This window comes from Colletotrichum phormii (genome assembly GCF_030913505.1).
Source record: "Colletotrichum phormii strain CBS 102054 chromosome Unknown BDP81scaffold_2, whole genome shotgun sequence".
NCBI classification, from domain to species: domain Eukaryota; kingdom Fungi; phylum Ascomycota; class Sordariomycetes; order Glomerellales; family Glomerellaceae; genus Colletotrichum; species Colletotrichum phormii.
Genome location: NW_026851444.1, coordinates 291,061 through 306,053, shown reverse-complemented (window position 1 = coordinate 306,053; position 14,993 = coordinate 291,061). Strand labels below are relative to the sequence as shown.

At 53.2% G+C, this 14,993-nt stretch overlaps 4 protein-coding genes across 4 annotated transcripts; 1 reads left to right on the top strand and 3 right to left on the bottom strand.

Annotated features, from left to right (window-relative positions):
• Positions 1 to 474: 474 nt before the first annotated feature.
• Positions 475 to 2,866, bottom strand: BDP81DRAFT_415171 (major facilitator superfamily domain-containing protein). Its single transcript, XM_060589432.1, has 4 exons — positions 2,293 to 2,866; positions 1,984 to 2,176; positions 1,393 to 1,890; positions 475 to 1,326 (listed from the first exon to the last, which is right to left on the bottom strand). The coding sequence occupies exons 1-4, from the start codon at positions 2,538 to 2,540 to the stop codon at positions 703 to 705; spliced, it is 1,563 nt and encodes a 520-aa protein (XP_060450235.1). The 5' UTR covers positions 2,541 to 2,866; the 3' UTR covers positions 475 to 702.
• A 1,097-nt stretch (positions 2,867 to 3,963) lies between these two features.
• BDP81DRAFT_415170 (uncharacterized protein) lies at positions 3,964 to 4,187 on the top strand. Its single transcript, XM_060589431.1, has one exon. The coding sequence runs from the start codon at positions 3,983 to 3,985 to the stop codon at positions 4,145 to 4,147; it is 165 nt and encodes a 54-aa protein (XP_060450234.1). The 5' UTR covers positions 3,964 to 3,982; the 3' UTR covers positions 4,148 to 4,187.
• Positions 4,188 to 4,399: 212 nt separating this feature from the next.
• BDP81DRAFT_477874 (multicopper oxidase) lies at positions 4,400 to 6,381 on the bottom strand (the record flags this gene model as incomplete). The annotated part of the gene is made up of 5 exons (XM_060594835.1): positions 6,004 to 6,381; positions 5,738 to 5,939; positions 4,984 to 5,687; positions 4,618 to 4,919; positions 4,400 to 4,558 (listed from the first exon to the last, which is right to left on the bottom strand). The coding sequence occupies exons 1-5, from the start codon at positions 6,326 to 6,328 to the stop codon at positions 4,400 to 4,402; spliced, it is 1,692 nt and encodes a 563-aa protein (XP_060450233.1). The 5' UTR covers positions 6,329 to 6,381.
• Positions 6,382 to 11,975: 5,594 nt separating this feature from the next.
• BDP81DRAFT_415165 (uncharacterized protein) lies at positions 11,976 to 12,824 on the bottom strand. Its single transcript, XM_060589430.1, has one exon. It carries the CDS (start codon positions 12,620 to 12,622, stop codon positions 12,167 to 12,169), a length of 456 nt encoding a protein of 151 aa, XP_060450232.1. The 5' UTR covers positions 12,623 to 12,824; the 3' UTR covers positions 11,976 to 12,166.
• Between the last annotated feature and the right edge of the window lie 2,169 nt (positions 12,825 to 14,993).

The window sequence follows — 14,993 nt, the reverse complement described above, 5'->3', positions numbered from 1 at the left end:
TCGCATTAAAACAAATACTCCAATGAGGCCAGTGCTGGTCCGAGGGGCGCGCTGTTCGAATCCGGACAGGGGCGTGAATTGTAAGGTCAGTATCCCCCCTCCCTTCCTTCCTATACTTTTTGATTTTTAGTAAGTGATTCTTCCTTGTTTTGCTCACAGTCAGTCTAACGTTAGATACTTCTATAGTCGAGAATGTCCTTCCACTTCCATTATAACGAACGAAAAAGGTTGCTCACCTTGCCGGCAATTTAATGCTAACGAATGCCTTAGCTTTTGCTCCAGGGACTGCCATATTCAAGCACGATTGTGAACTACCATAAGAGTATCTCTTATGCAGTGATACGGTAGATAAATATAAGATCGTCGAAATCAGATGCAAAAAGTCTACTGGTTGCGTGACGTTTGGAAATACATACTAGTTATCACCTTTAGAACACACTGACCGGCTTGAAAGTATTGAAACGATCTGGTTACGTGGAATGCAATCGAATGGATCTCTGCCGAGTAAGCCGATATGTTGAAAATACTGATTCCCAATATTCATGTCGAATCGTGCTAACAATGATATGAACTATCGTGCTTGTGTCGTATTTACGTCTCTCATCCTATAGATACTAGAGAACTTAGATATCTACGGCTCATCCTCGCCACTAGTGATTCTTCGTCCAGAACCCAAATCACTTCCGATGAGGAGCCAATCGCTCATATCTTGAACCGGAACCCATGCGCCGCCGCCTCTCCCGGCGCAGCATTGATAGCACCCTCGACGTGCTCCCCCCTCTCCAACTTGCGATTCAACCCCACCAACACAAACCTCAACACCGTCGCCGCGCAGATGGCAATAAAGCAAGCAACACAGTTGTGAATGAACGCCGCCGTATACTGCGGGCTATCCTTTGTCGGGTACAAGTAGCTAGCGTAAATACTGCTGCAATTACTAACAGCATTGATAAACGCCAGCGCGGCGGCTCTCTTGGCAGGGGGGCGCGGCAGAGTGTTGCTGATCCAGGCCAGCGCCGTGGTGTAGCCGGTGTACACACCGGGAACGAGAAGCATCATGGCGACGTAGCGCGGGGCGGTCCCGTGGGTGGCGGCGCCGAGGATGAAGGCCGCCATGGCGACGCAGAGGGGCACGACGATGTGGAAGTAGCGCTCGCCCGTGCGGTCGGCGTGCCAGGCGTTGATGCAGGTCGTGATGACGCAGAGGACGTAGGGCGGGCATGTTAGGAGGAGGGAGATGACTCTGTTGTAGCCGAGGGTCTGGACGACGGTGGGGAAGAAGTTTGTAATGGAGGCCGAGGCAACGATGCAGAAGATGAGGACCAGCTGAGATGAGGTGTGTTAGTCTATGAACGAGAGGGCAAACGAGAGAGGAGGGAAGTATGGCCTTACCAGAATCCACGTCTTGACATCCTCCAACGCCGTCTTGAACCCATGCCAAAACGTCTGCTCCCCGCTATTCTTCCAATCATCCTCGCCAATGTCCTCCTCCAACCTCCAGACCGCGAGCGCCGTCTCCTCCTCAGTCAACCACGACGTCGTCCTCGGGAAATTGGGCAGCACGAAGAACGCCGCAAACGCAATCGCGACAGTCACGACGCCCTCGATGAGGAACAGCCACTGCCAGGCGCCGAGCCCGCGCGCGCCGTCCATGTTGCCCGTGATACCCGCCGAGATGAGCCCCGAAAAGGCGCCCGAGATGAGGGAGCCCGTGTAGAGGATCGTCGTGCGCAGGCCGAGCTCCTCGCGCGTGTACCAGCAGGAAAGGTAGTAGAGGCAGCCCGGGAAGTAGGCCGCCTCGACGAAGCCGAGGACGAAGCGGATCACGAGGAGGCCTGCGTAGTTGCGGCACGCGGCTGTTGTGGCGGAGATGACGCCCCAGATGACCATCTATGATTTAGTCTTGTTAGTAGTCTGTGACTGGACATTTCTTTTGTGAAGGTAGGTTGCTAGGACGGATGGAAGTGAGTTTTTTCAACTTACACATGTTGGCAGGTATAGCGCAGGCTTTCCAATCTTATTGAGAAACAGGTTCGAAGGAACCTGCATGAGAAGATACCCAACAAACAAGATACTCACAGCCGTCTGGAACTGGTTCGAATTGGGATCGAGGTTGAGATCCCGCTCCAAACCCGCCAGACGCGCCGCGGCGATGTTGTTCCTGTCAATGTAGTTTCTTTTTCAAACCCCAACAGGTCAGCAACTACTCTCTCTCGGTCACGGCCCCTCATAGCAATATCATTCTTGCGACCAAAGTTACTAGGACCAGAAAATTCCCCTTGTTGAACTCACAAGATATACATGATGACAATCATGGGCAGCAAGCGAATATCCACCTTGCGCTTCAGCTTCTTCTCGAGGTCGACGCGGTACTCGTGCGACATGGCCGCGACGATGGGCGGCGGCTGCAGCCCGCGCCGCTCAGCGGCTTCGATGGAGAGCTTGGGCGGCGCATCTTCCAGGTTGCCGGCGCCGGCGCCGACGCAGTGCTCGTGGTGTAGCGAGGCGTGGTCCACCTCGGACTGCTTCCCGTCTGCCATGTTTGGTTCCCACCAGTCGTCGTGAAGTTTGGGGGGGGGGGGCTTCCTCAGAGATAAATTTGTTGATTGGGATGCCGAGTCGGGGGGTTTGTCAGCCCTCGTGGGAACTCTTCGTCTCACTCCGACTCGCTGGCGATTGAGTATGTGTGTGACAATTGCTTCTTTCGTTTTTCCAAAGGAGGCAATCTTCGACTCAATCATGAAGCGGACAAGCTTCTTTTTAACTCCGCACATACCCCAGATATGGCACATGGCTTCCCGCAACGGAAAAGGGAAAAGAGTGGCATGCATGCATGGGTGGTTTCGTCCCAGCTTTTCCCCCAAGTCGGGATCATCACCGTTGACTGCCACCCCCCCTCTGGGTAATGGGGTTACATATTCCCAGCCATTCACAGTTGAGATTGAGGGGGAAGTGCTGATTCTTGACTGGAGTGATGAAGATCTCCCCACTAGCTCTTCATTCATGTCCCTTCCTCCGCATCTCCAAAGCAGCCCCCCCGCGGCGATAGTCGATATCGGTCCGATCATTCCTGACTACTTAGCCTCCTCGGTCTGAACTCGGAAGCCAAACCAGTGCTCTTGGAACATTCAAAGAATCATCGAAAATATGCCCATTAAGAAAATCCGTCACGAGAAAACTAGGTAAGAACAGTCGAGAAAACCTACACATAAAGCTGCATTGGTATCTTCTTCCCAACCACTCGGCATCGATCACTAATTACTTTTTTCCTCATCAACCTATCAAACCACACGAGATCATACGAATAATACCAGCCAAGACTTCGTTCTTTCGTTCTCGCGTTCGGAGAACAAGTCCAGAAACAGAAAAGCACCAACAAGTGCCCGGCTTTTAAGCTTGGATTGTAAACAGCTTGTTCGTCCTTCTCTTGCCCCCCCCCCCCCCCCCAGGAAATCCCCACATACGGAAAAGCGTCACGTATCCATTCCATGACCAACCCAAAATCCGGGGTTGGAGGCAAATTGGTGCGGGGGAAACTAGAATCGAAGACGAATGACCGGGGTCGGGGTCGGGGGGCGCGAGATGTGTCGAACGATTGCGGTGAAGGAGGGGGTTAGCACCTGAGTGAAAGGTCAAGTTCGGGGCGATGACGGCACCCGGTGACTGACAGCTTGGGTGCTGTGCCGCATGGGAAACGGGGAAGCTTGATCTTTGCTCGCTCGACCCAATCACGCCAATGTCGCCAATCATTGAACCGATTTACCCACGCAGGCCACGCGAGCCACGGAACCGATAACTTGGCAAAATAAAAAAGGCCATGGGAATATCGTATGCGGAAAACCAATGACGAAACAGCTTCTACATCTTTCTATTTCATGATTGGACCGGCTGTGCGCGCACATTGAGACATTCAACTAAAGCCGGCACATGGCCGGCACGGCACCGAGCGGAGAAACAGTGTTCCCCACAAAAGACCAAGGAGATGTGCCCCACTCACCGGCTCGGCACTTTCTCAAGATGGAAGGGACCAAGCTTTCGGCCCAGACTTGCGGCTCCGCGGCTCCGGACGACCGGCGGCGGCGGTCAAACAGCACCGGATGGAACTAGGGGTACCGGGCCGACGTTTCAGTCACAGCAACAGAATTGAGAAAAACAATCGTTCACCGTATTGATTGTTGCAATTGGAGAGTATTCATGGGGTTGCAACCTTTGTATTATTGATTATATATACAAGCTAGGAAAAAGGATGTACAAAACAATTACTGTGTAACCAAAAATTCCCGGATTAAGAGATAGAGAGCTGACATAGGAGAACATTTCATGACGTTATTTGTCGTTTGCATGTGCAAGAGTGTTGAAGTGTGTGTGTGCAGTGGATGACGGAGATGGGTGGTGTAACTTAGACACCAGAGTCCTCCTGGTGAACAGAGTCCTCCTCGGCATAGGTGCGCCAGTTGGCGCAGGTGCTGTTGATGGTATCCTCGTTGGTGATGGCCGCGATCTCAGTGGGACGCTCAATGAGCTGGAGCGCGAAGCCGAGGGAAGTGTGCCAGCCAATCTGTGACAATGTCAGTACATGGAAGGAATAAGCAGTGGATCGATTGTGGTAAGACTCACGTGGCAGTGCATCAGCCAGACACCTGGGTTGTCAGTGTAGAAGCCGATGACGAGGTATCCGGAGCCGGGAAGCATGGCGACGTCGCGGCGGGGCGCGTTGACGGTCTGCAGCGCGACGGAGGAGTCGTAGGTGCCCGTGGCCTGGGCGAGGACCCAGAAGTCGTGGCCGTGGAGATGGATGGGGTGGGCGAGGCCGATGGGGTTCTGGATGATGAAGTGGACCCAGACGTTGGCCTGGTCGAGGTGGACGATATTCTGCTGGGTAGAGTAGGTGTCGTTGCCTCCAAGGACCTGTTCAACGGCTGTTTTGCAATGTTAGTGTCATGTTGCTAATGTTGTCGCACATCTGTGGAAGGGAAGTCTTACTAGGATAGTCCCAGTCGGAGAGGAAGGTGCTGTTGTTCAGAGTCCACTTGAACTGGCTGCTGACGGTCTGGAGACCAACAGTGAGGGTATCATCGTAGGTCTGTTGGCCGGCCTCGAGAGCGACAACGGGAACGAGGTTGGACATGCTCTCGTCGTTGCAGTCGTCCATGTAGGTGTGCGCCTCGGAGGTGGGATCTGCGGTGGAGGTAGCATCATAGCGGATAATGCCCTTGATGTCGAGCGTGTTCTCGTTCTCACTGCAGGTGAGCTGGGGGATGGCGCGGAGCCAGTAGTCGCCGGAGCTCTCGCTGGCGCGGACGATAACGTCGTAGCGCTGGCCGATACCGAGGGAGACGGAAGTGGCGTTGTAGGGGTTAATGGGGACAAAGTCGGCCGAGATGACCTCGAGGGTGTGGTTGTCAATCATGAACTTCCACATGGTGTCGATGGCGGCATTGACGAAGCGCATGCGGTAGGACTTGCCGGCCTCGAAGGCTGCGGTGAAGCGGGAGCCGCCGCCATCGTACATGCCAGTGCCGTTGATGAGACCGGTCTGGGCGCCGGGCGGGCCGCCGCTGGCGGCTCCGGGGTAGAGCTCGTCGGTGGTGCGGTGGAACCAGTCGCTCAGGACGATTGTACCGAGGTCCTCGTCGTAGGGAGCTGAAGCGGGACCGCGGATGAGCATGGCGCCAAAAACGCCGTTCCTAAGGTTGATTAGACTTGTGAGATATGAGGTCTGTGAGATTGGTCTTACCAGGCCTGAAGAGCAAAATGGCTGTGGTACCAGGACGTGCCGTACTGGGATGCGTGCCAGGTGTAGGTGATGCTGTCGCCGGGAGCAGTAGGGCATTGGGTAATAGAAGCAACGCCATCGGCCTCGTTGGTGTAGTTCTGGCGGATACCGTGGAAGTGAATGCTGGTGCCGTTGTTCTGGAGAGAGTTCTTGACGTGGACCACTGAGATGGGGTTGTCAGCAGACTCGAAGCTTGCAAATCCTTCTCGATATCAGGATCAACTTACCAACAGTGTCACCCCAGTCAGCAATGATGGTAGGTCCAGGAACAGTTCCGTTGATGGAAAGAACCATGCGCTCGACGCCGTCAGGAGCCATGGTGGTGTTGGTGACCTCGAACCAGTACTCGCGGATGACGCCCGTGTTGGGAGCCTCCTCGTACCAGTTGGTCGTGAGATCGTGAGTGCCATCCCAGCAAGAAGGGTTGAGAGCAGAGTCAAAGACGCAGTCTTGACGCTTTTCGAGTGTGCTCGGGGCAACAGACGAAGGGGCGCCTGAGATCAAGGCAGGGAACAGGAGCGCGAAGCATCCCAAAAGTGAGCGTTTATACATGGCGGGAAGACGATGTACTACAGAACGAATGTAGAAAGAAACGATTGAAAGTTTGATAATCAACGAGTGATTGTGAGAAACTGCCTCAAAAACGAATGAAGGCAAGATGCTGATGGAAGGAAGACCGAAGCTTGAAGAAGCGAGTGATGGTGGGTGAGATAACTTTTCCTTCAGAGACGGGCAGACTTGCCTCGTCTTATAGAAATCGAACACGAGCTTTCGAGTCCATTGCGAACAGACAGGCTGGACGAATAGAGGGTCTCTCTCGCCAAGTTCGACGCCGTCTTGGCTAGAGCAAGATACCCCGAATGTGAATCACTGAATTCGCAATCCCAACTTGCAGCGCTCCCTTCGATGTTGCGCTCTGAGGGCCTACTTCGGTGCCAGAGGCCGACCACCCCTGACTCGAAGAGACGGCGTGCCCACATCCACATGGGAGGCACATCGCTCGTTCGACGAGGTAGGCTTGGTGAGATGTGAAGGAGGAGTGTCCTCGGTTACTCGGCCGCTTGGCCGTGACATCGGCTCCGGTGGACGAACTTCATGCTTGGCTGGCAACTATCGAACATTGTGCCTATACGAGGAATCAATACCCATGTCGAAAATCGACGTTGAGAGAAAAGGAGGGTCTCCTGTCAGTCACAAAGACCCATGCCACGCTCACTTTCTCGCTTTCTGCTGCCGAAAACCATCGTCGGGTGTTGTTTCCCTTATTCCGGTGGGCCACTTTAACGAACCCCCCCTCCCCTCCCCTGAGCCCAGTTCGATATGGATGTCATACATGGATCATGTAAGCCTGCATATAGGCGTCATTCCGGTGAACATGTGCGTTGAGAATTTGCGGCCTTGTCAAAGGAGGCAGGGCAAAAAACGGTCTCCATATTCTTGGCCCGTCATGCCCTCGTCTGAAGTTCAGGCGGCTAAGCAAGTAAGACACCGGTGAGGGTGGGAACAGGATGGAGATTCGTCGTTGATCGCCAAGTCCGTCCACATGCTTGGTCGATTCAGAGTCAAGTTCGTCTACGACTCTCTCTCTGGTCAGTTTCTTCTTTCCCCATCAAAAGAGGTGCTCGAAACTGGCTGACGCGTATCTGTAGCCCGTACAGGCTACAGCAGACAGGCAGGACTATCGAAACCGTGCTTGTGTGGCTGCATTAGCCCCGCGGCTACGGGTACAGAGTGCCATCAGGCCCGAACCCCGTGCGCCGTTGTTTCTTCTGCAATGAATACTGAGTACACTCCGAACGAAGCGAACGAGACATGGAATGACATTGACGTCTTCCATGTCCGTGGGTAGTGTTGCTCGACGGCGACAGGACCGGAGAGATGTCCTTGAGATGAACCATGCCTATTTGGGCATCATGGTTTGACTAATAAGGATCCCCATTACTAAAACCCTAGAGTCTATGACCCTCATTGTGCCCGAACTAGATGAAGGAGAAGGGGGATATTCCCACCTTGGCTGCCCAATAAGATAGAACCGAATGCCAAGCATTACGCGGGAAAGCCGTTGGCGGTTAGCGTAATAGGTTGGATGGAAACATTGACGGTGAGAAAGCTCTAATCGGGCCAGTAGTAAGATACGATGGGATATAGCAGAAGGGCGCAAAAAATGCTGTTGAACCGTTCAACGTCCAAATCTGTGGCGTTGCTCCGCTGCGTATGGGCGGACGAGCAGACGCGTCTTGGCAAGGGTATCCCATCCTTTAAGCCGCCGGGGCCCCACTGTGGCCGCGGTCAACGTCATCCAATGCAACGGCGTCAAAACGAAAACTGTTCGATATGGCATGGGAGCGTCAAAAACGGACAAGGGAAGTAGAATGTGGGGTGGGGGGTCAGGGTGATATGGAGAAGAGTTGAGCCAACATGGCTAGTTCCCAAGTAGCCAAGACGAAGACTCCTGTTCTGGATGGAGTCTACCCAAACGAGGTTACAGCATTGCTGGAACACACGGAGACAAGAAATAATCGTAAAACAATAAAGATTCGGTGACCGATGTCGTTTGTAACTATGTTGAGCCTCTGACTCGGAAAAAGCAACGTCAAGCCTCCAACGGCGGTGGAAATTGTTTGATGCTTGCAGGTCCTACCGTCCTAGCTGCATCTCGTCTGCTTCCCCCGCGCAAAGCTGTCTTTGAGACACGCTTGCTGGGAGTTCTCGGACTCAGTGCAACGGTAACGCCGCATGTTTTTTTTCCAGTCCCACGTGTATTGAGTGACGCTCACTGCGTTGAAAGCCCCCTATCGTGGGGTTAAGTGTCATTGACAGTGGCGGACGTTGGCTGATCAGGGGAAACACATCGTGAAGATTCGGGACAAGAGACGACAGGAGAGGCCCGAGAGTTGACGAAGTACGAACATGGGACGGCAAGAGCAAAACCTGGTTCCGAATGCAGGATCACCCGCAGGATCTCGATTATCGATGGCGCGGGAGGGGCTGTTGCGAACCACGGAGTACCTAAAATCAGTCATCAAGCAGCTTTCAAGGCAGGAATTGCAGCTTAGAACCGAGAGCGAGCGCTTCTCGTGTGCCGGATCAGCACGACTCTTTTCCTCTTGGTAATTAGACTCTGAATTCAATCTCGTTATCATCTTGCAAGCGCGCAAAGTATGCTTGACTAGAAGAAGCTCCCGTCAAGTCTCCGTAGCGGGCTCAGGCGCCATTCGCGGGAAGCACCATCGGACTGCGATTGCGTACGTAGTCCCTGGCTCCCTGCGGGGGCCAGGGGAGTATCAATGGTCAGTAGGCACGCAAAGAGCAGGGGGGTTAGGTAGACCCAAGACAGGAGAGGGGCGGCCGGCCGTTAGTGATGGAGAAATAGGTATGGAGACAGCGACAGAGGGAGAGAGAGACGGACGAGAGACACCTGACGCAGGTGAGATGCTAGCCTCGTGTAGGTTGGCAGGATCCAATATGCAAGTAAGAAGAGCAAGAAGACGGAGCAGTGCCTCGATAGCTATACACCCTTGTCTTGGAGTCCTGTCGAGCAAGGAGGAGGTGGGTTTTGGCGGCGTTGACAGGGCACGAGAGCACGAGGGAGGCCCATGTACCTGTCAAAGATGTCGGCCGGCGATATTTGCTGTTGGGTTTGTGGATACGTGTATCTGAAGCAGGGGTGTATGATGGGTGGTTGAAGATGGGAAGGTGGAGTATCGATGTATGGAGGAGAAGGAGGAACTGTGGACAATGGCAAAAAAAAACATCGCAAAGTGCCAATGGCAAGAAGCTCGCCTCCGAGACTCCCCCCGTCACCCGTTGCCCCCCTTCACCCTTCCCCCTTCGGGCCCTTCCCCTTCCCAAATCCCAAGTCTGCTCTCTCAGCGATGGATGCCCCCCCTGCTTGGCCGCGCAAGCCTCATCTCTGGATGCTACCTCTTTTAGAACCCACCAACGTGGCCCCCGCAAGGGTGCGTTAGCGGACAGTGCACAGCGCTAGACAAATGCCGCTTCCCGCATTGCATGGCACTAATACCGGAATGTCTTAGCTCACCGGGGCCAGGGGCTACCCTGAGCCGCCATTTCGACGACGACGACGACGACCACCACCACCACCACCACAACCACGAACTGCAACTTCCTCCCAGCCTAAACCTCGTCCGCCCATTACTCCAGTGTCGCGGGAAACAACCCGCGGGTTTCCCAGTGCAACGACGACATCGCCGCTTGGAAACTTCACCTCATCGATGGAACGACACTCTGCTATCTTCCATGACCCAGCCATCTATCTACAACCAGAGAACAGATCATGGCTTCACTAAGTAACATCAACCCGTGGATAATAACTTACCGTCATCTGGAGATCCGCCGCCATCGCCGAATCCCCCTTTTTGTTCGTCTCCCATGGCCAGAATAGGCAATTAAGTCTTGGCATTTCCAACTTCTCCATCACGGTGCTGCCGAAGTCGCTCGCATCAAATTTCGCCTCTGCCCCTCTATACCCCCCTTCGAGATAACCTTCTCCCAAAGGTGGGCTCGATGGGCCATCACCCGCCGTTCGTTGGTATGTACTTTGTCGGTTGCTCCCGAAATCCCTCCATGGGGGGGATTGCGAGCTCCCAAAAAGCAATAGTGTATATGCTTAATCCTTAGACTCTCTGGCTTGCCTGCCGTTCTTTCGAGGTTCATGCCGAACCTGAACACGTCCGATCCACTGATATGATAGTATCTGATCTCTAACCCAGGAGTATAGGTCACATGCCAGCTACATAGCGGCTGACTTGCCCTGTTCGAACGAGAATAGCGAATGATTGGTACATCAGCAGAGCTCGGGGAGTCTATGGGCCAATATTTCATCTCCCGAACGAAAGGCGTCCCAGCGCCTACTACCTACACGAAGTATCCGTACTGCATTTGTGGTAGGACCCGTCGAATACGGTCTAGACGCAATGCATACGATCACTTGCTTTCACCGCCGTTCCCCCTGGATCGAATACTATGCTCCTGACTCTTGACACGCCCGCAACTCGTCTACCTGCAGCTGTCCATCTAAGCAACCTCTTGGGTTTCTCCATCACAATATCGCCATGCGAAGCGGTCACTATCACAGGAAAGTCAGGTCCACAAGCAAAATTTTCGTCTGCAATCATCACGGCTTTCGGTCGTTAACAGTCTTGGTCCGTGTGTTCCGGTCACAGCCACCGACTTGGCCGACTCTCGGCCTCGGGCATGATCGTTCACCGAGACATCCCGCCCCGTACTCCACGGTCTTGGCACAACTGCACCCCGCTTGCTCTATGCTTTTTTTTCTTTTTCTAAGTTTGACTTTACGGGAGCATCCGCACGAGCCGCACGAGCCGCACGAGCCGCACGAGTCTAATACGAAGAGCTGAAAACCGACGATATTGCGCTTTTTCCTGCCCTTCGTAAGCGGCCTGGGTGCTAGACAACTGCGTCTGCGAGAGTTACAAGATGCCCGTAGTAGCACGAGCCACTTGAGCTGACGACTTCTCCATCCGACCCTTCTGCTTTGCATCGAAGTTGGCGACAGGGAATGTAGCACGCTGGCGCTAGAAGGCTAGAAGAAGTCACATTCAATATCACAAAGACGGATTCAGTCACTTTTCCGATGTGCCGATGTAGAGAGGGAGCGAGGCCTTGCGCTAGCATCTGAGTCAAGGATCGGACGGCAAAGTTGAATTGGACAATCCTCCCAAAACACCAAAGCTCGAAAATCCACAAAAAAAAACGCGCTTCTGAAGTGTCGACTGCCACCTCCAATTTGCCACCGACCTCGTTTCTTGGTTTGGATGATACTTCGGTCTTGCCCCGCTATCGTCGGTTGTCAAAGCTGGATAGGCGAATCATTGGAAGACCCCTCTTACCCTCCGCCGTTCCCGCCATGCGGACAACCTTTTTTCTGCCAAGAGACGCAGGAACTCACACCGGAAACTGACAGCTGATAGTATCTCACGATAGCAACTCACTGGCTACTTCTCCCAAACAAGGTTGACTATCCGGTGTGTACACGCGTCCATACGTCCAGGGCAAAGCTCGATATTCAATATGCTTCTTGAGGGTGGGGGGTCAGCTGAAGAGGGACGGGTGGAGGGGTGCTGACGATGATCCGGACCAGGCCGAAGGGAATAGACTTACACGGCGCTCTCGGCCTCACGGGATGGCGGGACCGCCCGCAAGAGCTCTTGGCAGGGGATAGTATGCATCTTGAAAGTTGCTCAATTTCGACATCGCGATGGTCGATCACCAAAAGCTGAAGGTTTCAAGGCGGTGCTATCTTGCATCATCCTCCCCCTCCACCACCCCCTCGCGTTCATTCCACTTGCGGAGACTCGCAGGCGTCATAACAAGATTTGGATGTACGCGTTTTCGGGGCGTGGCTCTTCATCCAAGGCTAAGCGGGCCGAGTAGATACCCATATCCGTATCCGTACGCCACACCTTTTATTGTCCCTCCCTTGTAAGTCCAGACATGAATATGACATGTGGCAGGCAGCCCTGATTCCAAAACAATGGTCAAATGAAAACAGATGAAAACCGAGAAGGGGTTACATATTTCCGCTGCAGACTTCTGGAGGGGCGTCAGCTTACAGACTGCAGACAACAGCGTTAAGACGAAGATAGTCCAGGGACAAGGGAGAGAGGTATACGTCTGACTCGGTTCTTCACGGCAGTGCCTGCAGGTATGCTTGCAGCTTGACCTGGATATACCAAATCCACAAGGCAAGGGTAAGAAGGCAGGCATAGATTGCCTTACACGATGACAAGCTGGGAAATACGTTTCAAGCGGTCCAATGGGGATATGTTGAGCCAGGGTTTCAACAACGGACTCCGGCGCCATGGGCAGAAAAGTTGACGACTTCTAGCTCTTTGGAAATCGCAACCCCTCCATGTTGACTCGGTTCTGTTTGCCTATCTGCCAGACTACCATGGTCCTCGCGTAAATGCTCGCAGGATACTCCACTATGGCAATGCGAACAGACTCGAGAGGGCAGAAAAACTTCCAAGTAGTCCGCAGATAGGCAACGGGACCTGAATAGGGAATCCTTCTCCGATGTCAAACCGGGGGGGGGGGGGCGGGGGGCGACACGGAGTACAGGTCATGTAATATGCAACATGCAGAAGCACCGAATTATCGGTTTTCTTGTGTGTCCGCATGACTATCCGTACCTCTCACAACCCGTCCCCCATGCCAGGCTGCAGCCTGGATAACCGAAAAACAAAAGAAACTGACAGAAACACCCCATGCTTCGCTTGACGCTCAGAAACTAGCTAAGGCAACTCTCCATGCGGGTAACAAGCTAACGATAGAGTCTTGTTGATCCAGAAAGCCTTGTTATCCAGAACCCTTGAATAGAAAACAAGCATTTTTTTGCCTTCTCGGCCATGGGCGGCAGCAACCGAGGGTTCCTAGTGTTGGGAGGGGACGCGTACGTAGTTTAAATGAGCTGAGAAGAGCACAAGACCCCCATCCAACGATAACAACCGAATCATCCGTAAACGAGGGACCAGTCAGAGTTGACTCTGCAAGGCTTTATTGGAACTTGGCAAGTGTTTGTCGGCTTTTGAGGGTTTTCATTGCCTAGGATTTACGAGATCTTGGGAATTGGCCAACCGAGGCCGCATCTTCATTGAGGCAGTGAGGCCCAACTTTGGCACACACACACTACCTTAACTCAGCTCACGCAGACACACTCTATCTCTCTTCCCCCCTACAATTCTCACCTCCAAAGCGCCTACGTGCCTCAGAGAAGCGTCAAACATAAGCAGCCGGTGGGGTGACAGGCGCTTAAACTTGAGCGTACTTACCGCCAAAAAAGGGCAGAGAAAAGAGAATGAGAGGAAGAAAGAGAGGAAAGTTGGAGAGATAACGTTATGGAACCGGCGGTCAAGGACTCAACGGACGTCGTTTACTGAAACCCACATCCCGGGACTTTGTGCTCGCGGACCGCCCTTCCCCCGGGGAAAAAAATTAAGCACTGCCTCGGGGGGAACTGGGGTCGTGCCGCGTTGCGTGCAGAACAACAAGGAGGAGTTTAAAACAAGCACTTTTACCCAACCGACCTTCTTTAAATGGACTAAACATCTTCGTCACTGGATCTAAGTTTCTTGTTTTCCATTGTCTTCTTGGTTTGAAGGAAAGATCGTCAGGAACTTGGAAAGGGGAAGGGGGAGGGGGAGGGGGAGGGGAGTGGGAAATCCTCGCTAGCGGGCCGTTCGGGCTGGCGGGGGGGGTGGGGGACGGGCGGGGATTTGGCCCCACAATCCGGAAGGCGCGCCCTCCGTGTCCGGATCATTGTTCAGGATGTCGCGGAAGTCCTCGATGGAGAGGGAAGATAAAGAGGGCAGAAAAGATGCGGCAGCTGGGCATCTTGGTTACGAGGTGTCTGTAGCACAATCATGAGTTTCACATGCAAAGAAGAGAGTTGTGTGCTTTCCATGGATTTTAGATCAAGGTGAAGAGAGAAAAAATAGGCAAAAATTCGCGCAGGACGCTAGGAACGCGGGGCGGGAAACCCACAATCCGGATCCCGGCCACTGTCCCCCCCATTCTGAGATTTGCATCCGCCGTGCAAAGACGGGGAGGAACACCAATGCTCTTTGTGAATCGAGACCATCTAGATAGTCATCTGAACAAGGTTCGATAGTTTCGATGGCGGTTGTCGCATTGAAATCTATCGTTTTAGCTGATGCAACACCAGAGACGTTTCTCGCGGGGGCATCGTGACCTCACTCGGCCGAGACATTGCCCCAAGCATGAGGAAACTTCACGAGAACCCACATCCCGCATAACGTTAGCGGACTCAAACCGGAAATATCACGCAACAAAGTCCGACGGGCGATTCACGGAATAGCCAATTTTCAGAACTTCTCGCCATCCGTCTAAGCCGTGGTGGCTCTTGTCGCTTTTTCATGAAGTAACTCTACAAGCATATCTCAAAGACATTGCATCGTATCAAGTGTAGATTGTAGAAACTCATCAGGCATTTGACATTCAGTCCCAAATACATTAATCATGAAGCGATTAACCATTAGAAAATGGAAATAATCGTCAAGATCATCCAAGACAATCATCAAACCGTCTCCAAAGCGCCTCCCAAGTAACCAAAAATCTCAAGTAAAAACATGCAGTCTAATACCGTTCCCATAAAACACATGGTCCGCGTACACTCATCGTCGTAGAATCATTACACACATCCCCAGTCATTAGT

What these genes read in the sequence shown, in the direction of transcription:
- BDP81DRAFT_415171 (XM_060589432.1), bottom strand. Translation starts at nt 2,540, where the DNA reads ATGGCAGACGGGAAGCAGTCCGAGGTGGACCACGCCTCGCTACACCAC. An exon ending in ATTGTCATCATGTATATCTT is followed by an intron (nt 2,177 to 2,292) that starts GTGAGTTCAACA and finishes GGTTTGAAAAAG; the next exon opens with AAACTACATTGACAGGAACA. An exon ending in CGCTATACCTGCCAACATGT is followed by an intron (nt 1,891 to 1,983) that starts GTAAGTTGAAAA and finishes ACTAAATCATAG; the next exon opens with ATGGTCATCTGGGGCGTCAT.
- BDP81DRAFT_415170 (XM_060589431.1), top strand. Translation starts at nt 3,983, where the DNA reads ATGTGCCCCACTCACCGGCTCGGCACTTTCTCAAGATGGAAGGGACCA.
- BDP81DRAFT_415165 (XM_060589430.1), bottom strand. Translation starts at nt 12,622, where the DNA reads ATGGCGCCGGAGTCCGTTGTTGAAACCCTGGCTCAACATATCCCCATT.